The following is a 27,067-nucleotide window of genomic DNA, read 5'->3' on the forward strand; positions in this document are numbered from 1 at the left end:
TTCCTGGAATTAATAAACCTCAGCTCAGCCTACAGTCACCAACAGCCAAAGGCAAACCAGAAAACCCAGGAAATGCTTTTTGAAAGCACACATAGGGCTTTTGGACATTCAGAAACACAAACACGAGGCACATCAGGACTTTTTCCACAGAAGGAAACGGTAACATGATAAACACTAATCTAGGGACACCAATGAAATGCAAAGGTAAAATTCATTACCTCCTGCACTGGGATATTGAAAAAGTTGCGAGTTGTATATTTTTTTTTTGTTGGTTGGTTAGTTTGTTGCTGGTGGGGTGGGTTTTTTTGTTTGTTTGTTTTTAATTAACAGAGGCTTAGTTCCTTTGTAAGGCTTTACTTGAAGAGATGCTGCCCTACTATTCAGAGCAGCTGGTCATCGCACTCCTCCTCTCTCCTCTTCACCTTGCCACATGGAAATCCCTGCCCTGCTCTCCTGCAGATGGTTACAGCCAAGAGTCGAGCGCAGGCTTTCTGGACTCCTCCCAAATGCAGGCTGCAAAAGCACTGTGGCCTGGGAACTCGCCTGGCTCTGCGTCCCCCCACAGCCTTGCCCAGCTGGGAATCTTCTGGGACAGCCCAGAGAGGGGGTCCCCTGCTCACCCCAAACGCCCAGCACCCCACGGACCTTACAGTGAAGCCAGCTGGGATGCTTCTCCCTCCTCTCCTCTTCCTCACTCAATGCCTTTGGCTTCGATGAAAGGCCATAGGAAGCTCAAGCTCTTAAATAAAAATAAAAATAAAAAGCACCCCAAACCACCAGATTTTGGGCCCTAAGGCCTCCTCCAGAGGGGAGGGGAACATGCCTGCATTTGCTAATAGGAATTTAGACTGATCCCGGCTGAACCCAAGGCTGAGCCTGTGGCAGTCGGCTGCGCAGGGAGGGACATGCTGAGAGGAGGGAGCCTGCCTTGCCTAATTCTCTAGAAGAAAGCAAGGCCTTTCTGAGGGCTTTCTTGCTGTGTGTTTCGGGCAAAGAGGAAAGAATGAGCAGGAAATTCAAGGAAAGGAGGAAGAGAGGGAGGGGAAACAGAAAGAAGGGAAGAAAGAAACAAAAAAGTCAGGACTTTCCTTTCACACCAGAAGCAACCAAGAAGTTTACAGGAGAGTCAGAAAATCCCATGGCACTATTACCAAGCCAAAGGAAAGCTCCTGTTTACTCACACCACCCCTCCTTGGATTTTCAGCTTAAAACTCTTCACACCTTTACTAATCCTTCTGACTGTGGGTAAAATACTGTGAAGCTGATTGGTTTTGTCTATTTGTTTGGCTAATTTGTTTGTTTGCAAGTCTTTCTACAAATAAAACTGCAGTTAACTTCAGAGAGGCTATGCCCCAAGTATAACTGCAGAATCATGCCTTGTGCTTAATGAGAATAATTAGAGGGTTTCATTTTTACCTATAGATCCTATTGAAATCAGGGGAGAAATCTGAACAACAAGATGAAAGAGAGCAATTACCACGGCTTCCTGCCACAGGACTCAGCAACTTAGCCATACAGATATTTACACAGTTCTGGTGGGCATTCGGCTCAGAGTGTCGGTTATCTCCAGGCACCATCTTGATCCGCCTGTCTTAGAAGCGATGAAAGGAAACTCCTACAAGAACAGAACTGACCTCCTGTACCGGAAAGTCAATCAACTTGAAACTTCGAGTTACAACAAAAACAACAACCCCCAAACCCTCATGCTGTAATTACAGCCACTAAAACCTGTGGAAATCAATCCTTATGTAAATCTTTTGCAGAGGTCTTCTACGTTTGGACAATTGTAAGCCCCATCCTTAAGAACACAGGAGACAAATTCTGCTCCATAGATTTATTGCCACAAATGTCTGCAAGTCCCTCTGCACTGAATTTAACACCAAATGATGAGAAAGAAGAGACACTGTGACACAAGAAAGACAGTGATGATCTTTCCTGTAGGGAGAGAGTAGCCTGTAAATAAACACGACCAAGACTGAGTGTATGGAGCTTACTGTATACAGGGCTCTACCCTTTGCAAAGGGTTCTTCCCTTTCTCCCAGCAATGCAATTTATCAAGATAATCATCTAAACAGCAGTAGCCAGATCTCAGCAACTGAGGCAGACAAAGTCCTTTTTTGAAGACCTCTCTAATGGCCAGCAAAGATTTGACCACAGCAGTGGCTCCTGTCTCTGCAGAGTTCCCAAAGATGCATGGGGTGAAGCAGCTCATCCAGTGAAGAATGGGCCACATGGGGCCAAAACAGAGAGGTGGCCACCACCTCCAGCTCTGGGAGCCCTTCTCCACACCTTTGAGAAAGTCTCATCAATTCATTGCTTCAGATTTCCTTTTCCCTTTCTCATCCGGAGGGAAACCAGGACTTCCACTCATGCCTGGCCATGGTGAAGCCCCACCTTGGGTGGTACAGCAGCTGGTGGGTACTCATTCACCATCAATGGGCTTTGCTACAGCACAGGCTGCCTTACAGCTTCCACAAAAAGAGTACATCTCAAATGTACTCATCCACACAGCTGTTATTCCTTTAGAAACTCATTCTTCTTGCAGGCCCAAGGGAAGAACAGGGCTAGGCAGTCAAACAAAACCTCCCTTAATAATCTGAGCCACACGGAGCATCCCAGGCTACTCCCTAAAACCATTATTTGTATATATACATAAACAGTCTAAGAGGCATGAAAAGCTACTTCCAGGACAAACACTTTCCTCATCACATAACCCAGAGCACAGCCCAAGCAGATCAGCATAAAGCTTCTCAATATATCTGGTCCTTCTGTATGTTATTCCAGCACCATCAAGTCCTTCGAAACAAATGTTTGTTAACAGCTTACTAATCACAGGCTGCTGTAAAGCCTCACAAAAATTAACACCACATTTTTGTACTGTAAAATAAGTTTTTACTCTAACATCACCCAAAAGAAACAAGTACATCATCAAAAGCCTTGTCTGTTTCAATCTGAAGTTTCTACTGCTTCCTATAGAAATGCTTTGGGTGATCTCCCACGGCAAGTCATTGTTTCCCTACAAGTAGCTTAAGACTGCAAAAACCTCAGATTTCTAAAGCTAGCTGGAGTTGGCTGTATCCAGTTTTGCAAGGTCTGAGTCACATCATCATCTTACACATTACCACCCTTCAATCAGTTTTCTAAGTATGAAGCTGCTCCTAAAAATGGGATTTAACAAGCTTGCATAGGCTCTTCCACCGCTAAGCAGAAAAAGATCTAAATTCCTGAAAAATCATGGCTTCTGAATCATTTATTCCAACAGGGAGTTTTCCAACAGACCTTGAGGATTCTGCATTCTATTTGTTGATGGGGGAAAAAAATAACAGACTTCATTCAGACATAAACAGTAAGAGGAAAATTTACAAGACTTCTATCAGTACTAATTATACAACTAAATCCAGTCTCCAATTCCCATTCCCTGTCAGTGGGAATGATATTTGAATCCCAAAAAGAAAATCTGGATCAAATGTTTAGCCTTCAATTCCTACCTGCTAAGAGTAGGTGGATATTAAGTGGCTCTAACAACTTCTGGCCTGAAAAAAAATTGTTGCTCCTTACTTATCCCTTGGGAAGTATAAAACTTAAGGTTTTCATTGAGCATTCACAGAAAAAGACTAAAATAAACAATGAAGTCAGATAGCTTGAACTACATGTATTTTTTCTTCCCAATCAAGAAATTAGACAATTTAACTCCAAGGATGCAAAACAGTTTTGTGCACTTTGGAACACCAGTTAAGCATTAGATTCACAAGAAAGGAGAAGCAGCAGGTGGCAGTGACTGCCACACTACTTATTCCTGAATCCTGGCTATAAAAGTTCTCTTGGCAGAAGGGTTCAAATCCCCTCACATAAGTGATATATTGCTTGGGAGGTCTTCCAGATGTGCTCATGTCAGTGCAGGGGTCACAGGTTCCACGCTACTTGGCACCACTCGCTCTGACACACTGGCAGAGCAGATGACAGGAGCAACTCCAACCTACTCCACGCAATGTCAGCTGGATTAACTCAAGCCTCTAATTTAAAAGGTTTCTGCTAACCAGCTGGAGGTGAACCGAGAGCAATCACAGTAAGTTCTCTACCAGTCACTCCAAAGGGGCAAAGACTACTGGAAAAAAAAAGACATCGGGAATACCCATGACCTACAGTTTCTTCCACTGGCACAGATGGATCCAAAAGGAGGTACGTGTCCTAGGGTTTTGTGCTCTATCAGTATCCTGTCCCTGCCAGCCCTAAGACTCTTAGAAAGCATGAGCAGCATGGGAAACCAGAGTAAGAGAATTTCCAAATTGGAAAAAATTAAAACTCTGTGTGTGCAGCTCTTCTGGGCTCTCTTAGTCAGGAGACGTCAGCAAGCTCTCAGGGAGTGGGGGAGTGAGGGGTTGGGGGTGTGTTGTATCCAAAGTGCACGACCTGACCTGCCTGCTAACCCAGAGAAGGCACTGCATTACTTATCTGAAGAAAAATCCCAGGGTCCATAAACAGTGTGACTCAAGATATCAGCATATTCATAATGAGCACCAAGGGTTCAGATAGCCATTCCTTGTATTTCCTTCATGTGTAAGTCCTAGGAAACGAAAACCTTGTTGCTCACTCTGTCCTGGCCCAGCCCTGCAAACTTCACTCAGCTGTTGCTTGCAAAAGTTGCTGCGAAAAGCAGGAGGAATGCTATACACAGCTGGCTCTGGATGCTGGGAGCTTGCCTGAAATAAAGAAATAATCCACAGCTGGAAATGACAGTCAGCAGTGGGATTTCCTGACCTCTGCTCTCCGTAACCCATGCTGAAATGGGCTTAGCTGTTAGACTCCCTCCAGTCCTTGCAGAGCACTTCAAGAGCAGCCAGAGATTAATGCTATAGATATTGGGTTATTGTTGGGTTTTATTATTACTATGTTACATATGCTGTTTTTATGCCATTAATATAAAATCTCCTGACCAGATTTAATAAAGATACGGTCCTGCGTACACCTACCCCCCAACATCAGCTCCTTGATCGTGTACTTCCAGCGCTCTTCCTGCATTTACCTGGTGCTCATCTGACCCCTTGCAACCTGGCTCGCCTCACTGAACCCACAAAATACTAAACCAACCAAAAGGAGTGAGAAAGGCTGGATGCCATGGCCAGGCACAGACAAAGAACGGGATTTTCCCCATCAGTGGTGGCTGTTGTACCAGCCTACTTGGGAAGTCTCTGAAAACTGTTAACTGCCACTTCCAGCAAGCTTATAGTACTTTTTCTGTAACTGTACTAACAATACCCTTCTGCTCTAAACAGCAGCTAATGAATGGTTACCGAAGTGCCTATTTCTGACAAGCATTTTCAGCAAAACTTCACAAGTCAGCAGGCAATTCCAATAGATGAAAAATGATGTAGAAATTAGCAGTAAGAGCCTTTTATTCTTTTCCAGACTCCTTAGCACACAGGCAGCACTCTGTGTTCTATAGGAAAGTGGTATTAACACCTCTGTTAAGTGGATTTTTCAGGCTCTGAAATAGCTTTCTTGAAATTGAATTAAGATTATAGGACAATAAATTTTAATATTAAAAAAAATAGATCTACTATTTAGGGAAGAGGTGACCAATCTCTGTCAACACAGTAAAAGTGAAATCTATGTGAACATGTGAGGTGTCTTTTTTTAAAAAAAAAAAGATTAAATCTCTTCATATTTCAAAAGGGACATTTTTCCTAGTGGACAACTTTTGAAATTCATTACAGTGCAATGCTCCCATGCACCTGTAAAACCACCAGTTCTCACTGAATCAGAACTTGAAACTTTTCACAGGCTTTACATCAATGGCCACGCTTTGTCAACCTCCTGAGAAGAAAACCAGCCTTTGCCCAGCCTTGAATGGACTTTGCCATTCTGGCTTTTTTTGTTTGTTTGTTTTTCTAACTAAACAATGTAAGTTATAATTGGCTTCTAAAAAATCTCAGTTTAATTCTACCAAAGTTAGGAAGAATTGAAAAATAAGGTTTATAATCCAAGTGCTGCCACTCCATATGAAACCATACGGTTAACAAAACCATAATGAAAGGAAAATAATATGCACAGTAAGCTACTAGAGATGAAACCCACAACAAATTCAGGAATATCACCAGTTAAGAAATTTACTGTTTTGTAGCTATACGTTCACTTCCACACAAGAGTCTCCCTGTATGTAAAAAGGGTGAAGGGATGATTTGAGCGTAGGACAGTGACACTTCTGTGAAAACAGTCCCTTGGAAGGGCAGCAGTGATGACAGAGTTAAAAACACTGCACGGAGGGTAGGCAGAGATGAGAAGTCTGTTGCCTGAAGCCGATGCCACATACTGTGCCTCTCAAGAAGGAAGAGGGCTGTCTGTCAGAAGCTGGAAAGAAAATGCTGGGCTTCGTCCACAAAGCCAGGGAGGACTGGCAGCAGCACAACAGGAAAATTAGACAGTGGAATAAATGGAGTCGTTTAAACATCAGTCAGCAAATGCTTTTTCACCTCCCAGAGAAGCGGCAAAGCCCTGCCAGGTGCTCTATCCACTGCAGCTCATGAAATCTCAGTCTCCACAAAAGGAAGAGCTATCTCCATAATGCACTTCAGGGAGTGCTACTGGTAATCCCTACTGAGCTTGGCCATACCGTTCTTTTCAAACACAAACTGTGGCATTTTGTCACGGTAACTCTGTTGAGAAAACAGCATTACATTTTTTGCAGTGTCAGCTCTCAATGTAACCAAACTACAGCAAGAAATAACCAGACTGAATCTGCCTGGAATTCTACTGGAGACACAGGGAAAACAAACAGGAGATTTCACAGCATCCTGAAAGGACTACAGAAATCGATTTAAAAGCTCACCATGCAGTCACTGTTCTGAGGTCCACCTTGCAGAAAAAGTTTCAAGCAACCACGTGGAAGAGACCCTTCTTTTCCACTTTACCGTCATTCATTAAAAGGCAGTTGCAGCAAGAAGCTTCCCATAAGCAGCAGCTCTTTTGATTCCAAAATTGCTCCACTACGGGAAATCTTATGAGTTGTCATTTTTACTCCAGCTTTATGTTCTGGATTTTTGCCTGGGCAACGTTCAACCAGGAATAAAATCTATTTAAAGTACATGCACAGTACATATTTTGCATAGATGTCAAGGGATGGGAGTAGGTTATGAAACAGAGTCCATGATATTTTATTTAAAAAAGCATTGTTCAAGGAGCTTAGGGAAAATATAACACTAATTGAGGCTATGAGGTTGTAATCCAGTTTCCCATCTGGATACATGATGAGGCCAACAATCCATTAGCTTGTCCTGTAGCAAAAGCTGATCGAGAGGAAGCAAAGTCGCCCAACACAACCCTGTTTCTTAGTTTTTCAAACCTGTTACTAAATTATCAGAGGAAAAAAAAAAATATCAAATCAAACACACAAACAGTGGAGCGGCAGGAATAACATACCCTGTTACAGCTCTCAAAACCAGAGGAAGAAGGAAGCCTACATGTCTCCTTGATGTACGCTTTTTTTTATTTGTTTTTAAAGAAATGATAGCTTCTATTAGCTGAAGACACATTGAATAGTGAGATAACCCTACAACAATGTCATTTGCTTCCAGAAACTGCTCCTTCTAGGGAGCATTTCACACAGCTGTTTCAAGTCTGCTTTAGACCCAGGCTCAAGGTACAATACCAAGGGAAACAGCACATCATCTTCAGCTTGTTCCCTGACAGTGTTGGCCAAGAAGAACAACGAAGGCAACTGGTGTTCCAGTTAATCCATGTGTGTAAAATATTCAACAAGTAAGTACAGAAGAAGAAAAAAACACACAAAAAAACCAACCTTTTAAAAGAACATACATCAAGCTCTTTTTCTTTTCCAGTGCAGAGCAATGGAAACCCTCTCACTGACTTCAATGGGAGCTGGGCCAGACCCTAAAAGTCTTCACGTAAACTTCCATTAAGGAGAAGTTGTGTATTGGCGTAAGGCATTTCTGCTTTCTTTTTTTTTAAAAAAAAAACCTCATGATAAACTACACACTTGCAGCACATACTCTGAAAAAGAAGCTTATAATAGAAAGAACTTTCTGAGGTTTGTAACTGTATGCAATGTCAGTCTAATGTGAAAATCAACAGAATTAACTTCTAACAGAATTTATCATACTTTGTTATGTAATGAGGCAACCTAAGAGGTTTATAATAGCTAAAATCTATTATAATCTTTCTCTATAAAATATGAAAAATAATGACAAAATATCATTATTTCAATGGGCCATGTTAATACCATACTTTGAAACATTTGTGCTACTGTTTTTAATATTGCTCTTATGGCTTGAAAAGCATAGCAAAGCTCCAGCAGAGAGACAAATGACTGCAAAAAGCAGGAGCAAATAGTCAGAATGTTATTATGATTGTATTTCCATTTTGCGCAATTTATTTTTATGTTACTCACACTCAGCTTTCATAGCCATCAGTTTGCAAAAAGTTCAATTCAGTGTTTACATTTCAACATTTTACAATTCAAGCTAATGAAAACATCTGAGCATTTCAACCTAAAATGTGAAGAGGCTAAAGCAAGAAAACTTCACCTGAGTTGATGCAGGTGAAATCAAAAGCACTTTTGAGCTCTTAGTTCTAATGAAATGCCCTGGCCACAATCCAAACTTGCACCCAGATGTGAGGAGAGAACAGCCCTACATCTTGGTTTCTGCAAGGAAAACAAACAAACCAAAACAAACAAAAAGCTAGGAACCCAGGTCAGGAGATGATCAGGACTGGTGAGCGCAGTGTGGCACCACTCAAACTAGAGGCAGCCTTTGTATTTCAGTGTCATTCGTTATTCAACAGATTTCCAAACCAGTCTCCTCCTGTCTCTTAATACCTTAGTACCTCAACCAATGTTTCTATTTCGTTAGCTAACCCCAAATAACAGTGCTGTGCCTTCTATTGAAACACAAACTGTATCATTTTCTCAGCTTAAACCCACAGAAGAGAAAACCTCAGTAAAAAGTCTGAAAAAAATTCAAGCCCAACGTAACCAGAAACAACTTCCAAATCTCTCAGCACTGTGGACCAGGCCACCCCCTGTTCCTACTCCTTGCAAGTAAACTTAACATTAAGAGATTTCCTCACAGCGAGATTGGCATTTCTTACCTTTTGCCACATTTTGATGAAGAAGAGCTCCCCAGAAAAGTTGAAGAAAACGTTGGTGTCATAGGCGTCATCCCCAATGTTAGAGATGGAAATGTTAAGTGAGATGTTCCTCACTGCTCCCAGGGCCAGGTAGGCAGTCCTGTCATCAACACTGTAGGCAGAAACAATTGCACCAGATTAACTCTTGGCAACTTTTACACTCTCATCTTTTTTTCTGCTGCAGAAGTGTTACAACTCAACTGCTTAAAAGCTCTGCAGTTAGTAATTCATCAGTGTGCTGTATGGCCAATAAGCAGTGCAGGCAGCTGTAAGGAAAGTGAGCAGCTTGTGATTCCTGGTTCTGACACTGCCTCCTGTGAAAGGAAATCCCATGATCCTCACCTGAAACCATTTCATGAGATACTGTTAATATGGCTTTATTGGGAATAAAATAGTTAAAGACTGTAAAGTCACTGGATGGGGAAAATGCAACAAGTACAAAACGTTATGCTCACATTCAAACACAAATTCTATTTCATTTTGTTTCTCAATAATTTAATCTTACTGAAACATTATAGTAACATTCTGAAAAGCTTAGAATTACACCATGGATAGAAAAAAAAAAAAAAGGAAAGAGGGTCAAATAAAATCCAGAAACTGGTACGAGTGAAAAAATGCATAAAAGTTATAACAAAAACTATCTATTGAACAAAACTAACCTTTCCTTGTGCATTTACACTGGACCTAACACAATGGAGTCATGTTCTATAAGTGGAATACCAAGAGAATGGTTAATTAAGATAATAGTCATACATCATGAATCAGTACACTACTGTAACAAGGCATCATAGATCACAAATACACACACAATTATAATTTGGTATATATTTAATCATGCTAGTTTCTCCAGAAGATGAGCTAACAAGTGTGAATGTAGGCTTAAGATCACAGAAAAATATACAGTAACAATGCATGGGTTTGCAGGTCTAAGAATAAAAACACAATGAAAGATATTGTGAAATATACCAGGTATAAATTCAAAAATAACCAAAATATCAAACTGGCTAGGGTTACCATGAGTATAATGTAAAACCATTCATATAGCCTGGAGCAATGGAGAGAGCATCACAGGGAGAACATCAAGCAGCTGGTCAAAAAAGGGCAGAGTCCTGCAGGCACATAGCAAAGAGATGCTCTGTCATTTCCTCAGAGGGACAATGAGCCCAGAAGTATAAAGGAGGATCTTCTGAGAAAAGGCATCCTCGCAATACCACCCTGCCAGATGCTGTTGCACAGCACACAAGCACACTGCAGCAAGCATCAGCACGGAGAAACCCAAAGCTGACCATGCAGCCTGCCATTCGCCCTATTGCCACGAGGGAATGGCTGCACCAGGGAGAGGCACATCGGCACATGCTGACTCTCTGCATAGCAGTGACTGTCTGAAAGCAACTGGGGTGCCGGATGCGAGTCATGTTTAAGGCAGCCTTGCTCCACTACTGCCAGCCCTCCTCGTGGTGCTGCAGCCACAGCATCTGCGTTAATAGGGGGTTTCCAAGGATGTGGCACTTATAAACCCTTCAGCATCCTCTGCCAGCTGTAGCCCTACTGAACCTCCAAAGGCAGATCTCACTGGGTTCTGTCTCTCTGCATTTGCCAAGGAGTTTTCCAGTTTTCCAGACATCGATTTCCAAAGGGATGTAATGAAGCAACCAGGGGCTCTGGTATGTGGGAAGTGCAGAGCAAGATAGTCTAGACTCAGGCTTTAAAGCTGATGCTTGTGGATTCTGAGCACAACTTTTCCACATAATGCATACAATATTTATAGCATATTTGTTTCCTGAACTTATTTAATTTATGATGATCTTCATTTATTGCCCAAAATTATGGCTTACAGTTCAATGACAGGTTCTTATGAGGCAGATATAAATCTCTGGGAAACATGCCTGATTTCTCCTACTTACACTCAACTGCAGACACCACCAATCCTACCTATAACTGGACACTTTGCTTTCTAAATGTTATGGTGTATTCTTGCCATCAGCTATCACTGCAAATAAACATTGGCAAATGTGTACACTGCACAGAATCCACTGAAAAAACTAGCTTGAGAGGTCAAAATAGTTGGAGTAGTTGTTTCTTATGCACCAAATTAATGGGAAAACTACATGAGAGTACGTGGAAGCATTTAACCTTTTGGCCTCAACGTCAACATTCACTGTAGAAAAGCTGACAAATTATGAAGATATACAAAAACTATTTGCTGGGATTTGCTAATAATCAAAAGTACATAATTGGAAGCCAAGAAATAAAAACAACCACTTACAACTGCAAATTATTTGTCATGAACTTTATAATCTCACTTCTCGTTATTACTTCAAAAAATAAATCAGCATCTATCAAACCCATTAGCAAAATCTGGAAGTATCACTTCTGTAAGCAAAGGGATGTTACAAGCTATTTATCTTATGCCAGGGTGATACAATATGCAATGCACACTACATATCTGTGTCCAGCTATTACTATTTAACACAGACATTGCCACTACTTCTTTCCCTTCTACAGTAACTTATTTATGATTAAAAGAATAATATGCAAAGGAGGAAAGAATCCACTCTGAATTGGTGGCAGCAGTACTTTAAGATTTAATTTAAAGATGATCAAGATTACTGTCTTTCCTACTGAACAATAAAACAAATATTCAGAATGAAACCCTACTTAAAAGTAATCCCACAAAAATAACATTAAAATAAATACCATTAGGTTGTGTTACTCCTTTACAAAGCTATCACTCATCTGTTAAAAGTGCATCGCACCTAAGCAACAATGTTTATAACAATGTTTTCCTCAGCAGAAAAGGAAAACCCCCTTTCTGAGAGCATACTAGTTGCTCCCTGATTAAAGCTTCTACACAAAAACTCACACCCTATTAAACTCTGAAAAACCTCACTGATTTTAGGCTGGCAAAGGAGTTCAGATCTTCCTCTAAAAGGCTATAGGAGATTGTGCTGTAAGTCCCATTTTAAGAGTAGCTTTCCAAATCATTAAATCCATGTACATCTGGAATGAATCAGGCTCACTTGCTGTAAGAAAAGGATTAGGAATCTCCCTGCTTGCAGGGGAGCTCCCGGGCCCCCTTTGCTGCTCGAGGGCACAACGTCACGGGCGCAGACAGCCTACTGCAGCATGGGAGCAGCTCTGCTGCCAGCCTGGTGCCAGCCTCTGCCGGCAGCTGCTGCACCTACAGCAGCCTCACTGACAACTCCAATGTGTCACTGAAAAGCTGTTGTCACCGCAAGAAACAAACTAGAGCCACTTGTGGTCTTGACAAGGTATGTCAAATAATTTAAGGAACGGAATCAAGCAATGGCTTTTAGTTTACATTTCATTGCATGAAAACTATACAGCAGCCAGCATCCTCACCACAGCACTCGTCACCCTCCTTGCAGCAAGGAAGGCAGGTTAAAAATAAAAACATGCTCTAAAAAAAAATGATAGAAAAGATGGAAAATAATCAAGACAATCACTAAATTGGAGAGAATAATACCACCCATTACATCGGGTAATACGTATTAATAATGAAATGGGCAAAAGCTCTGGTTAGACTGTAGAGCTATTAAATTTAGGCAACCACATTTCTATGCACATGCATACAAGCACACAAAATATGTCCGACTATCAATTTTTGCATGGAAAGGGAAAGAAATTTGACATTCAGAAGTACTAAATACTTGCAGCTTTCATTCACATGAGCTAGACTTGCAGGTAACAAGCAGTTCTGAAAATCAGGCTCCAAGTTTATGCTACACAGAGGATCAACTCTGCCATGGTTTTAAAATTTACTTGCCATGGTACTATGCATCAAACATAAAAAGAAATCTTCAATGTTCTCTTCTTTTGGAAAAAAGAAGAGGAAACAATTTTAAAGCTCCAGCATAAAACAAATAGCTTTTTAACACACGTTAACATTCTTTGTTAATTTCTGTGCTGCTTCCTTGTATTATGGTCAGAAAGTGAATAAAGACCAGCTGGGAAATGCTAACAGAAGAGATCTGCTATTTTCATTTCTCCACCCCCCAAGATGTTGGTGTTTTTATTAACGTGGCTCAAGGGAGACATAATCTGCATTCCAAAAGGTACGCAGGGACATATTTCTCTATTTCCTGTACTTCAGAGACTTATTTAAAAAAAAGAAATGAAAAAGCATTTAGCGCTTTCCCTTAGCTTGTGCAGATCGTACATAGTGCAAGGAATGCAACAGGGTTGCATTTAGCCTGTTAGTCTGGATCATCGACTTTCCCTTTAATCTTAAGAGCCTTTCTCTCCTTACAGAAGATCTGCATCTGCATGGGTAAATCCCTGCTATTGTCCAATGGCCAGTGGAAGCTACAGCTGGGGACAGTTAGACTTCATCAGGGTAAAAAGGCTCCAAACAACTGAAGTCTAACCTGTCCTCCATCTCCATCAGATAAAGGTACACTGCTGAAGAAACAGAAGTCCCATCTCTTTCCTTTAAACCAGTAAAAGGTGTGAGTGAACAGCATCGGTCTGTGACAGATCCAAATAGATTGATTTCTACCATCACCAACCAGCATTGCAGCTGGTCTTCACAGTTACTGTGATACTGAATGTGTTTTTTGCCCCCACAAACTCCTATTATCAACCCTGAAAACCTTTCTCCTTCTGGGGTTTTGTCATAGGCCCCAGGATCAGTTGAACTTTGCAAACACTTAAACCCCAAAAGCCAATGAAAAGCTGAAACCCTCAGCTCATCTTCTGGGAATTCATTTGAAGACGCAGAGCAAAACAGAGAGGTAGACGCCCCATAAATAATCCCAAACTATGCAAAACTTTTAAACATCCCTATAGGTAGCAGAGCTATTGGATTTTATACTGCCTGTGCATTACACTGTCGCACTATCACATGTGTATTCAAGGTCAATTATCTCTGCAAAGCTCGAAGGCAATCTAGGTTAAGGACTCAGGCAAACACTCAGGATACCAGGGTTTATCCTGCATTAGTTGAACTGCTGCCTTCCCCTCCTCACATTGACGCCTAAGCCACCACACGCGGTAAGAGACCTTGAGTAGCTGATGACTGTGGCCTAGCTAAGATGCACTAAGCCCACCATGGCAAGCTAGCTCTGGGCCAACCAGATCGTTTCATTAATGACCAGTTCTACTTCCCAAGCTGAAAATCTTGCTTTCCAGTCTGCTCTGAATAGTATGAAGTAACACGAGAAGATGGGACAAATTTAAGGGAGAATTTGAGAAGCGGCCCACAGAGCTCCTGTGTCAGCAGAGTACAGTTTGGGAGTAACGCTGTACCAAGATTGCTCCCTGTGAGGGCAGAATAACAATGTGCCAATGTTTCCCCACGGGAAGAGGCTGAATGTCCCAGATAAAAAACCTACTGCGGCGAGCCCAGAGTCAAGGAGGTGGAACTGCTTGTGCCTGTACCCTTGTCAGGCAGAGCTGCCCCTCTAGCTATTGAGGTCCTATACATATTGCAATTGAGGAATACAGCACAGAGCGTTAACTTTTCCACCTTTCCTATATGTTATTTTTTTTATATATATATAAAAAGAGAAAAAAAATGTATTTGAGTAGTAAACAATAGAAAAAAACTCTAGGAAACCCTTTTTCCTCTCATTCTGGAATTGAAACAGAGCGATTTCAATTTACAGCCAGTTACTGTATTTTGAAAGCTTCTCTGGGAATTGTCCTCTCTTCCTCCAACATCATTTCTTCACACGAATCCCCCATAATTACACAATACACATAACTGCCAGCCCTTTAGTCTTCAAAGTAGAAAGTACAGAGCAGGGCACAACATCCACGTAAAAATACCCCTTATCTTACCATGATGCAGAAATCTGTTGCCTTTCTTTTACTATTATCAGTAATTTCAATTGTACCCAGCTGTTCAAAGCCCTTTATAAACAGAACTGAAGAGTCAATGGTGAAGGAACCAAGTCCTTTTTCACAGTGTTTACTCTGGGGAGCAGCTTTTGGGTTGAATGCAGCTATCCTGGTTTGTGAAACTGTCACATGAAAGCAAGATCAGGCACAACATCTACAGAACCTCTAATCTAATCTTTCACCCTTGCAGACATACATACAAACTAACATCTTTTATAGCCACAAGCCGTGTCCTTTAAACAGATGATACTGTGCTCCTAAGACAGTTATCCTCACATGTGTGGGTGTATGTGCCTAAGGTTAGAACACAAAAGCTAGTTACTAGTGGCAAAAACAAATTTAGAAGATAAATGGTATGACACATGTAGCTGAAGTTGCATATACTAGCCTGATGTGGAAAAAAGTCTCTATATTTCCCCTGTTTTTTAAAATACAGGAAGAGCAATGCTAAAATAGAAGATTGATGTCCAAAGATCTTGGAGAGGAAGTGAAATTTGAGAATGAATTGAATAGCACTTTGTAACAAGGAACTTTGTTGTTTCCAGGAATTAGAAAATTAAATTCATCAAGCAAACCACATATTTACAATAAAAATTATGCGCTCAGCAGTAGACCTGTTAAAATCTGATGAGGCAGGTCTGATTGTTGGCCTTATTCAGGGGATGATGGGGTGCAATATGTAATTTAAAAAACATACTCAGCTGAGCCTTGATGAGGAAGAAAGAGATCAGTGCCCCCATCTACCAGTTACCTTCAGAGGTCAGTAAAAGGCAGCTAATTAGAGATGACAAGTTAGAAGCAGCACCAGCTTGTTATTTTAGGAAATTTGTTTTGTAGTAGCAGGTGTGATATGTCAAAAGTAAGTTATATCTAAATGTCAAACACTATAAGCAGCATCAACCTACATCTGCACATTTCCTCTATTTCGACCCAATAGCTCATCCAGAAACAGCAAAGTGATTTACGTGGTGACCTGCAGTGAAATTCAGCCTTATCAGATTTTGTACTTGCAGGATATACTATGAAAAACTTTATAAAGCTGTACAACAAAAGTATGTGTGTGTGTGTGTGTGCACACGCATGTATTTATCAGTCAAGAAATATTCTGCAAATCCAAAACAATGGTGCATCTGCTTTTCATTGTGGTCTGTACAGTATCAAGGACTTCCACCTCTGGAGGCAGCTCATGTATGACAGCACTGCCAGAGGTTAAGCTTTTGTTTTGTTAGCTTTATACTTTGGTTGCTAGAGCAGGAAAAAATATGACAACTTGAACTATCTTAGGTCCATAAAATACTGATGTTGGGCTGTTCACAAGGAAGGCCAGGTTACACATTAGTTCAAAGATCATTTTATGTAATGCAAAAAACTCATCTCTTTAGGATCTGGTTTAACAAACAGCAAAATCGTGTTCCAGTGGATACAGTCAAGTGATTCTTAACAAACAAACAAAAAACCCTCACAGAATAGCATTTAAGAAGTTATAAGACTGGCTTGTACAGTACCCCTGATTGTCAATCAGTATCCTTTTCTTAAAAAAAGAATAGATTGGGAATCTGTATTCTTGTATTAGATGCAGACTATTGACGTTTGTTACAACTTGTTACTTGATGGCTCTATTACCATCCACATGGGTTCAATCACCACATGTTCAAAATGAACAGGACTGCCCACTGCTATCAAACTGGACTTATTTATTTTGGGAGAGATTTATGAAGCTCTGAGTGTAAATAACCAGATGGAAACCAAAAATCCATTCCTTTATCCCCATTCACCCTCAAAAGGGGAAACATTCACTTGTTCCTGAGATGATTCTCCCACTGCAACTTGTACTACATCCTGATTAATTGCTGGCTCTACTGGGTAGTCCTTTCAGGAAACTGCAAATCAGACCCTGGGTATGCTACAACAAATTTTTCCATGTGCCTTGCAAATGCAGCATTCAATTCACTAGCAACTGTCTGTAGGCAAAAGATAAATGAAAGTCGAAGTAAATTAGAAATCAAATCTCTCCTTCCTGGATTCACCAAATAGACTTACTTCCAAATAGAATTACAAATGTGCTAATATACACAAAATGCTATAAACATTTTCATCGCTTCCTTTACAATGCACCAAATTACTTTGAAATAGCATTAAACTACGCTATAATTTGCAAAATCACTTAAATCACAGTTAGAAACAACATAATTTTGAGAAAACTGACAGCAACCTACTCATAACCCCCTTTTCAATGTTTTCCTCTTCTTTCTGAACTCTTTTGATACTTTAAAAGACCTGGAGTTAGGGTAGTACTTGGGTATAACCTAGTAACCTATGGGCAGCACATGACTGCAATGGGATGGGTCATGGCTCCATATTTGCATCCCAGAAGTCAGGAATATTGACACCAGCATACACAGTTTTATATACACATGGTCCAGACTGAAAGCTCATGGCACTTTCCTAGCACGAGGCATGCTAAACCATAGCATTTACTCATTTTCCTTTTGTTCTTTGTAAGGCATCAAATTAGCTCCATCTGACTAGCTATGTTATTTAGGGTAGCCTGTCTACAGTAAACAGAATGTCAAAAATATTTTTAAAGAAGTGTTTGTTCAGTGAGAGATAAAATAAGTGAAAACAAATTTTTCATCTGCTATGAATGAAGAGGAAGGGAAAAATAGATATCATCAGAGCATGTAGTCCACCTCCAAATGAAAGGATATTGTTTTTCCTCATCACGACTGTTTTGTTAAGATGCACTTCAGGGGCATAAAACCGCGACGGGCAGGCCATGAAACCTGAGGCCTCTCTGGAAACAAATTCCTGTTGTGTGATCAAAGGAAGATAAGTGCTGAGGCGTGAGCCTGGTCAAATTTATGAAACAGCTTTGCTTCCCACGTTAAACCACGAGCTTGCAGCTTTGCTCCAACGCCTTTACAAAGCCTATGATCAGTGAAAACCTTTATTTATTTATTTGAAATCCTACCATATTCATGAGATATAGTCAAAACAGCTTTGATCTTTTTAATCAACATTTGATGTTATTGCTCCTTCCTTCAGAAAGCATTGACTATCTGCATTGTCACTGCACTCTACTATGGTCTCTGCTGTTACGTCTTGTGCTGGTGAAAAGCAAATTGGACAAAGCTGTCATAACACATGTTTTTATCTATGACTTCTGGATTCCTTCAGTCAGGGTTCTGCAATATTTTGACAAGCCAATATGAAACTGCTGAAAAAACTTCATTTTTCAAATCCAGGTGCTTAATGTCTGATCGTGTGCTTAGTGAACCACAGGGAGTCCTTCCACACATTTTAACAGGTCCATGAACAGACTCTTTGTTGTGTCTATTTGCGAAACAACCACACGACTAGCTATCGGTTGCATAGCTAAATGAAATGTATTTTTATTCACTAATAATCATATGCTTATAAACTTAGAAGTTGTTCCAAAGTCCAGCAAGCTCAGAGGGTGCAGGACCATGGGGTGGTGATGCAGGTGTTTTCAGTGAAGTGTGGGTTAGGTACTTGGAGGTTACATGCCAAAAGATCACATTGAATTGTTAACCTGCCTATCAAGTAGATACATGCATAGGACAAAATAGATCATAGAAACAAAAGTACTGTCAGAAAATACATTAATATTTTAGCAAGTCACAGAAAGAATTTACTTGAAGTGAAAAAAAATGCTTCTGTAGAGCTGACCAGAAGATAACTGGAAAATACTTTTTTTCATAAATCACCATTTTATTAAAATGGAAACATTTCAAACTTGATTAAGTTTGACAGATTGCTTTTTTGTCCATCTTCTGCCAGTCCTTCTGGAATTAGCCAGAAGATGGCCCAAGTCACAAGCATGACCTTTCAACTGGAAAAGGACGTTTCTCAACAATTCCATTGCACAAGAAAACTTATGAAAGCTTTGACTCCAATGCAAAACATGAAAAGTTTGTAAAACCTTGCAAATCTTTGCAAATGCACCTGTTGCCCCTTTGGCTTTCAACAACTTTTGCTTCCAATTTGACTTCTCCAAAACAATTTGCAGCAGTACAGACAGGGACCCCAACCAGTCTCTAGTGAAAGAAGGTAAATTTGAGTCTAATAAGCAATCTAGAACACCTAAGGGTGCTCTAAAACCTATACATAAAAGAAAGCTGCATATTACAATCACGCAAACACATGAGCAAAAGCATTCCAACGAGTGAGTAATGCGGTTTCGAATGACAGATGAAGGATAACCTTATGTCACATAAATATATGGAAGACAGACTTCCTCCTGGAACCTTCTCAGGAATAGCAATATTTATTACAGCATATTCTACCCAAGGGAGCTCACAGCCCTTATCCTTACAACTTGATTTACATAACATGTGCACAGCTCACGCTGGAACATTGCAGCTACCTGACATGCCGCAACATCATCTTTCTTCTACTGCTGTTTGTTTTCAGTACAGCTGCACCACTCATTGCGGCATACAGGCTGTCAGTGTATTTACACAGTCATACAGGATTTCCTTCCTAGCTGCATCTCACAGGGAAGCCACCACCCATTCTGCTCTGGTCTTTTAGCTAGTTTGTTTATTATAGCTGGAAGAAAGTCTGTTTTTTCAAACACCCTTAACATCACTCAGATGTATTTTCTGTGGTTTTCACTTGGCTCCCCTTGAAGCCTAATCAGATTTTGGTCACTGCTATTGCCTTTGTAGACAGTTACCTGAACACCAGTCTGAGGCATTGGACCAGGACCAGATTTCTGCTCCTGTGAACGCTGTTCTCTCAGCACATTTAGGTTCTTTCCTAAAAGACCAGAGTGCTTTCCGCCCATATAGAGTACCATAGGAACAGATTAGGCTTCTCTAGCCTTGAAAATCTGCTAATCTTCCACAAAATACATGCTTCAGTTTCCCCCGGCACATCTTGAGGAAACAGATGCAGTTCAGCCTCTAAACAAGTAGCTAAGGAGAGGCTCAATAAAAATGTGGTATTTGCTACAGAAACCTAATGGAAAAGACATTTGCTGGGCTGAGAATACGAAGTGGGGCATTCAAGTCAAGCATGATACTTTATAAATGCATTTGTAATATTAAACAATATATTCGAAAATAATGGCTAACAGAGCACTCTTTAATTGCATTTTGCTTTTCAGTAATGGATTACTGGCAAGGAAATTCAGTTTTCTACTGCTGTCCAAAAGGCTGTTACCATAAAAATATGACTTATTGCAAAATATCCTATTCCTATTTCTCTTAAGGTTTCAGATTGTCTTGATAGATTTACCCACATGCAATACATAAACGCTGTATTTTCTTTACACTAAAATACTTTTAAATCCCTTCCTTTTTAAATCCCCTCCACCCCTCATCCTCCGCACTAAGATGGGGCAGCACTGCATGGATAGGGCCAGATTTTGGTATCTGCTATTACAGCTGCAAGATTTAACACTGGAGTTTCGTTGATGGGGAGGTGATGAAGTAGTCTCTCTACTCTGTGGTGCTGAAACCTCATGTTTATTCTTCAAGAAGAATGGATTTGAAAAGTTATGACTGGAAAGACAAAACACGTTTCTTCTGATCCTTCAGTTTCTCCCAATACTGCCTTCACCAAATCCCCAGCACATCCCATGGCTCTTTTTCCCTACCCTTAAGTTACATCTGTAGTTTTAGGCTAACAACACTCACAGTCCTGAGAATAAATGCAGGCCCAGCATTGTGGTAACGTTTGTGGTAACACTAGCATGCACCACTGTGGCTGTTTCACATGCTACCTCATTATGTCTGCACTAGAAAGTTTAATCCCTGCAGTTTTTGTCAGGTCCAGCATTTGATATCACCATCCCCTCTTGTGATGTTGCATGTTCTTGCTGGCAGAGGCAGCATCAGTGAGAGGCAAGGAGCCCCACAGGCAGGTTTCAGCCATGACACTGGAAGACAACTGTCTTAGGCAGCTGTTTCCACCTTGATGAAGGGATGCTCTTTGTTGAGGCAGCATTGGTCAAGTTGCAGAGAGGATTTTACCTTGACATGAGTCAGAGAACTGCAGCAAACTTGGTTGAAAGTCATCTCTAGAGACCATAGCATCCATCCTCCTCCTCAACACAGAACAATTGCCAACCACAGTCAGCTGGGACCTCGGACCTCATCCTGCTGAGTCCTGAAACCCAGAACAGCAGAGCCCATGATCTCTGCCCTCCTTCCAGTGCAGCACAAACTGCCCACACAAGACAGTTTTTCCTGGTCTCCAGCCTGAAGCTGCCGAGACACAGTCTGTGACTGTTGTCCCTCATGCCATCTGCCACAAGCAGGAAGAGTTTGGCTCCACCATCTCACAATCCTTGCAACAAGTTGGGGTGGGCTTACATGCAAACACATGCTCATGAAAGTAGACAAGCCTTAAAGAGGGCCATCTCTTAACTGAAATCAAGCCTTAAAGAAATACCTCTGTTAACTGAGAATGTGTATTTTTCTATTCAGAATAAATGCATTCTAGCTTGTCTTTATTCCAGTACAACATGTTACCCTGGTCTTTAGCCCATGTCTCCAAGGACACCTTTCACTATAACAAAAGTGTTTGAAAGAAAAAAAAAAACAGAGCATAGGAATCACTACCACATCCCATTCTCACCCTCTGAAATCTTCACTAAAGCTTTCTGATAGGGTTAGAAATCGTTGAGGTTTTTATCATTATCCACTTTCAAGGCCTTACCCCCTCTCCTCCCCACTACCAACATCACAGTGAAGGATTTCAGCTCGCCCAGCAGCACAGTTTTCACTTGCAGCAGCACCAACGGGAAATAACAAGGCAAACATAACTTCATCTGATCAGAATAGCAGTTTTCAATTTACAAACACAGATTTGCATGGTTTGAGCACTTTGGATAAGTGGCCATATATTAGATTGTTATGTGGATGTGCTGGTTTGTCTATTTGTTATGTATCAAAGTGCAGTGGCCCCCATTTGTGGAGGTACTAGTGTAAGTTTTGGGGAGAGAAGGAGGATCCCAAGAAATTCCAAATTAGAGCAGGATCATTTTCCTGTCAGTCATTTGGTATGCTGGTTTGGCATATTCAAATGCAGGTGTGATCTTAACTAACATGGTAAGTCTAGTGATTCAAATGCATCTCAGGTGAACTCTATATCAGAGTAGCTTGCATGGTTCCTGAACTCGTGAGCGTGACCTCAGCAAGCAATTCTCATGATGATAATGTAATCTGAGCTAACTTCCTACACACACAAGTGCTCTGACCAGCACACATGTGAAAGCCTTTTATAGTGATGGACAATACTATACCTCACAATATATCACTTTCTGCATAGATTTTGGCTCTAACATGCTACAAATTAATGAAAAAATGTGTAAGAACAGCCAGAATAAATCAGTCCATCCAGCAGAGAGCCCTACCTCTAACTATGTCTAAAGCAGAGGCCTATGGAAGAACAAGGCAAGCATGTAGTGTTATTTTCCTGATAGATTTCTGCAGTTTCCAGCATTCAAATTTGGCATCTCTACTATTTCAGTTCTCAGCGTTTACAACATCCCCAGCAGTAAACTCCACTGATTAACCATATGCTGCTTGAAAATATACCTCCTCATTTGTTCCTTTCATTACTCTAAATAGCTTAGTATGATTAGCAAACTTTATCACCTTGCTGTTTATTTTTAGCAGATTTCCCTGATTGTTTATGAGTATGATGAGTACCACTGGCCCCAGCACATGCACACCAGAAAAACAGACTAGTTACTGCTTTTGTTGACTACTTTTTAATTAGGTAGTAATGCTCAGGCATCATTCCTCTTAGGTCTGGACAACTTACTTTCTTCGTGAACTTTCAGTGAGAAATTCTAATAAAAGCTTTGAAAGCCCAGGTAGATGACCTCAATCAGATCACCCTACCCATATGTCCAGCAACACCTTCAAAGAGCTGCTGCATATCTGAGACACCGTATTTACTGCTGCCTTCCCATAAACACCCTGTTTATTTCAATCTATTGTGTCTGTGTTTCCTAAGTGCACTGCTTCTATTAATAAGTTCACCAATTTTAGTCAGATGTGATTGTTTAGACAAAGACATTGCCATAACCGTCCTAACAACGAAGTCACCCATTTAGTTCTCAGGTTCATATAGTAATAAAAGATTCACATTCTATGCTCTTCCTACAAAGCAAATGCTTTTTAAACAGAATTATCATAAGCAGCCAGTATGTGAAAACAGGCTCACAGGGTTCTTTAGCATGAGATATATGGGGCTGGAAATATGACCATGTTTTTCAAGGTGGGCATTTTTCTATAATCAGAACCCATAGCATGCTTTTGTATTTTTACAGACCAATAAAGTGTTTTCTTCAGAGATGTTTGCTGTGTTACGATTCTTATTAGCTGAAGTCTACAATACCCTTTACCTAAAGAAAACCTGTTCTATGTGGACTTGACAGATTTGATGACATCCTGTTTATTTCAAACAGGACTTCAGAATGTCACTGAACAAAAAAGACTTGAGAGCACTTGTTCAACATTTTGTTACATGACTGTGGAAACTCTATTTGAATATCCTCAGCTTTTTTGACAGGTGTGGTTTTTAAATTGTCATGATAGCATAAATAACAGCTATAAAAGTAAACAGTTTAATACTGTAATCACAAATACAGCTCTTACTGCTAAGATTACCACACACTGACAAGTTTTTAGAAGCTGCTTTTTTATTGATCATTCCTCAAATGCACGACAAACCCCCTTACTTGCTTCCCCAGTCCACACAGACAAGTCTCCAGCTCTACTCTCAGTATGTTCTTCTCACCACTAAAATCTACTGAAAGGTCAAAAATCCAGACTAATCACAGTCAAAGTGTGAACTCTGCAACCTGAGACCTAACTCTGCTCCCAGCCAATACCCCAAAACATTCCTGTGGACTTCAGTCGTGTCTGGAGAAGTCCAGTCCGTAACTACTCAGATTTGACTCTTGTTCAGTTTTGTCTCCAACTATGGCTACAGCATGCTGTAGACTTACATAAAATATGTGTATATCTCCTATTCATGTTTCTTTCTTTTTTTTTTTTTTCACTTTTCAAAAGCAACAAATTCTCTTCCCCTCTTTCCTGACCTGAAAGCAAAGCATTTCACAGAGAGCATCTGCAAACAGCAAAACCTCTGGCACACAATTAAATAACTCACATCAGCACTTCCATTTCTAAAAATGTGCTAAAATGCTGAAAAAAAAGGAAACAGAAGTGATGCATGTTCACCTTTAGCCTGATTTATCCCGAAATTGAATAACTGCATCCTGACAAAACAATAGGTGCTTTCCTAGGATCACCAGTCTCAAAGGACAGAACATGAACTTCACCTCTGGCCTATTTGACAAGGTTTATTACCCCAGAAGAAAGTGAAATCAGACACCCCCTGAGTTACTAACAAAAAGACAAAGGAGTGCAGTATTTCAAGAGTTTGCAAAGTATACTATTTCAGAAATTAAAGGCTGGGGTAGGGTAGAATCACAACCATAGAAGACATATTTTTCTAAAACCTTGTGTGACATTTTTTTGGAACAAAAATGCTTTTCTGTGTGCAGTTTACACCTACACCTCTGTGTACATCTTGAGACCTTACTGCACTAGACATGTCATCATTATCAATGTCCTAGTCTGGATATAAGATGACTGTATTTGCATTTTGATTTTTGAATACATCTTACATAAAATGAATGGTGTACTAGCGTATAAGAATGAAAAAAGAAAAAACTTCAACTACTCACCTAGATAGCAGTAATTTACCCTGAAGTTTCAAATCAGCAGCACAGTCATCAGATTGACAGTTCCTCTCAAAAACAGTCTGTGAAAAGCAAAGAAAAGAACTGTTATAGCATAAAACGTATAAGATTAAAGCTCCCCCAAAGAGGCAACATGTTTGGATGAAATAAAAAAAAAATCACCAAAATTTGTGATACAGAATATGCAGTGTGAATGCTAAGGAAACTCAAGGGAAGCCAAACCTCATCTTTATCAAAAAAGTCTTTATTCTCTTCTAACTGAACAAGAAGGTTCAACAAAAACAGACTCTCTCAGAGATTTTCCTCAAACCATTCCCACTTCTCATCTTACAAGAATTACTTCTCTCACACAATATTTCTGGCACCTCTTTCCAACACATGTACAAGAAAATGAAACAAAATATAAACTATCAATGAAACTATTTTCAGCCCTGAAAATTGGAAGAAAGGAAATCATGCAAACATTCAGTGTTCTACATCAAAGATAAGGATTTTTTTTTTAAAAAAAAAAAAAAAAAAACTTTGTGAACAGTGGCAAACCTCTCTGCTATCTTGTGATCAACAGAAAATTACAGACTGTTATCTACCCAGTGATATCCTAGGATAACAGGACCACTGTCAGTCTTGTGATAAAGACTATCATTTATGATCTTTAACAGATTGATAAAAACAGGACTTGTGAAAGAACACCAGCCGTTAGCACACTAAGCAGCAAAAAGAATGGCATGTTGACAGACAGGGAATATGTACAAAGTCTCCATTAGCCTACGTGAATCTCTGTGGCAATTTGTCGTAGTTAAATGAGGCAGCCAACAGAGAGGTAAAGGAAAGGATAGGAACACATTCCTGGTGGCCAAGAAACTCAGAAGCTGTCGGGATCGTGGTTATTTTCCCCTGCTGTTAAGAACAGCAACTAATACCTTTCTGAACAGTTGAGCAGTCCTTTTCCTGTCCTTTGTCTGTGTTTTTAGAGCTCTCCAAAGAGGACTGCACCTTTATGATATCAATTAGTGTTGGACTAACAGTACAACCTACAGCATAGTTTGATATCTAAGTTGCAAATAGGACAAAGAAAAATGGGAGTACATTTGGGGTGATTTACTTTGTGCTTTCATTTTACTATCCCACCTTTTGCTTCTTCATGATCTCAGATGTAGAAATTGGTGTGTGTTTAAACACAAGGTCTGAGACTACTTTTCCTCCTTAATAAAGGCTCCCACACCAAAGGACAAGAATCATGATAGCCCTTGGACAGGAACTGGCACAAGGAATCCCTCTCAAAACATGGTACTTTTCAGAGGTATAGTTTCAAAGGTTCTCAGCACTAATCCTCAACCAGCATAGTACCTATATATAGAAAAGACTGTTTGGACCTTCAGAGGAGAAAGAAAAATAAACTGCAAAAATAGTCTTGCCTGACAGTTTCCCTATTTGCATTACAGAAATCTTGGCAAAGTGAAACAGAGTGATCAAAGATATGACCTGCACTTTTAAAAGAATCAAGTACTGTAAATACATTTAAGTAACTACCTAACAATCTTGGAATTTTGTTACTAAATCCATAGATGTGGTTCTTCACAAGGAATGAAGAAATACCTCATTTTCTAAAACTACTGAGCACATATCTCTTCCAACACACCATGCAGTGGACAGCAAGCTACTCTTAAAAACATCAGGAATATTTTATGTGATAAAACTCAAGTTCCTACATAGCACTACCACAGGAGAAATAAATAAGGATGATGAGTCCCCAGATCTATAAATGTGTAGGAGCAAACTTCTTACTTTTGTGGCTAATTTTGAACCCAGTCAGGTTTGAGGGGGCAGGGAGAAGATTTCCAGTCCAGACAGCTGCTAGGACCCATCCAGGCAGCCACTACTGGTTCAATCTGTCATAGGCTAATGATATGTCTGGATTATTTTGCTGTTCTCCAGTATTCCCCTTGTTTGAATAGATTTTGCCATGCTTCTATTCTACCTCCTGTTTTTGTGTCCCTGCTACAGCCTCAATCCAGTAACTTCTCACTTCTGCTTCCTCCACTTTCTTCTCTGCAGTCTTGAACCTTCCCTTGCCCAGCCTGTTGCATCTTCTGCCTTTCCAGTTGACTAATCCCTGCCTTTTCAAATCCCTCCTAAAGAATTAAAAGTGGTAAACACACTGTAAGTCATCATAACATTTGTGAGCACTGCTTATACATTCTGTTACTGTGCCCTTAATTGGTCTACTTGGACTGTGATTTCTTCAGGCCAGAAACCGTACCTAATTCAGCGCTTCATGTTGTTAGAGCAAGCATCTATTGTTGGGATATGCAT

General features: G+C 40.3%; 1 protein-coding gene across 4 annotated transcripts in view; it reads right to left on the minus strand.

Annotated features, from left to right (window-relative positions):
• The window catches only part of ITGA9 (integrin subunit alpha 9), a 217,515-nt gene that overhangs the window by 69,708 nt on the left and 120,740 nt on the right, over positions 1-27,067 (minus strand). For all 4 annotated transcript variants that reach the window (XM_083824914.1, XM_083824915.1, XM_083824916.1 and 1 more), the window contains exons 17-18: positions 24,740-24,816; positions 9,106-9,256 (exon numbers count right to left, since the gene is read on the minus strand). In XM_083824914.1, coding sequence (XP_083681040.1) covers positions 9,106-9,256; positions 24,740-24,816 — 228 coding nt within the window. The remainder of the gene's footprint in view (positions 1-9,105; positions 9,257-24,739; positions 24,817-27,067) is intronic.

The sequence above is a fragment of the Anser anser genome (assembly GCF_964211835.1).
Source record: "Anser anser genome assembly, chromosome: 2".
NCBI lineage: Eukaryota > Metazoa > Chordata > Aves > Anseriformes > Anatidae > Anser > Anser anser.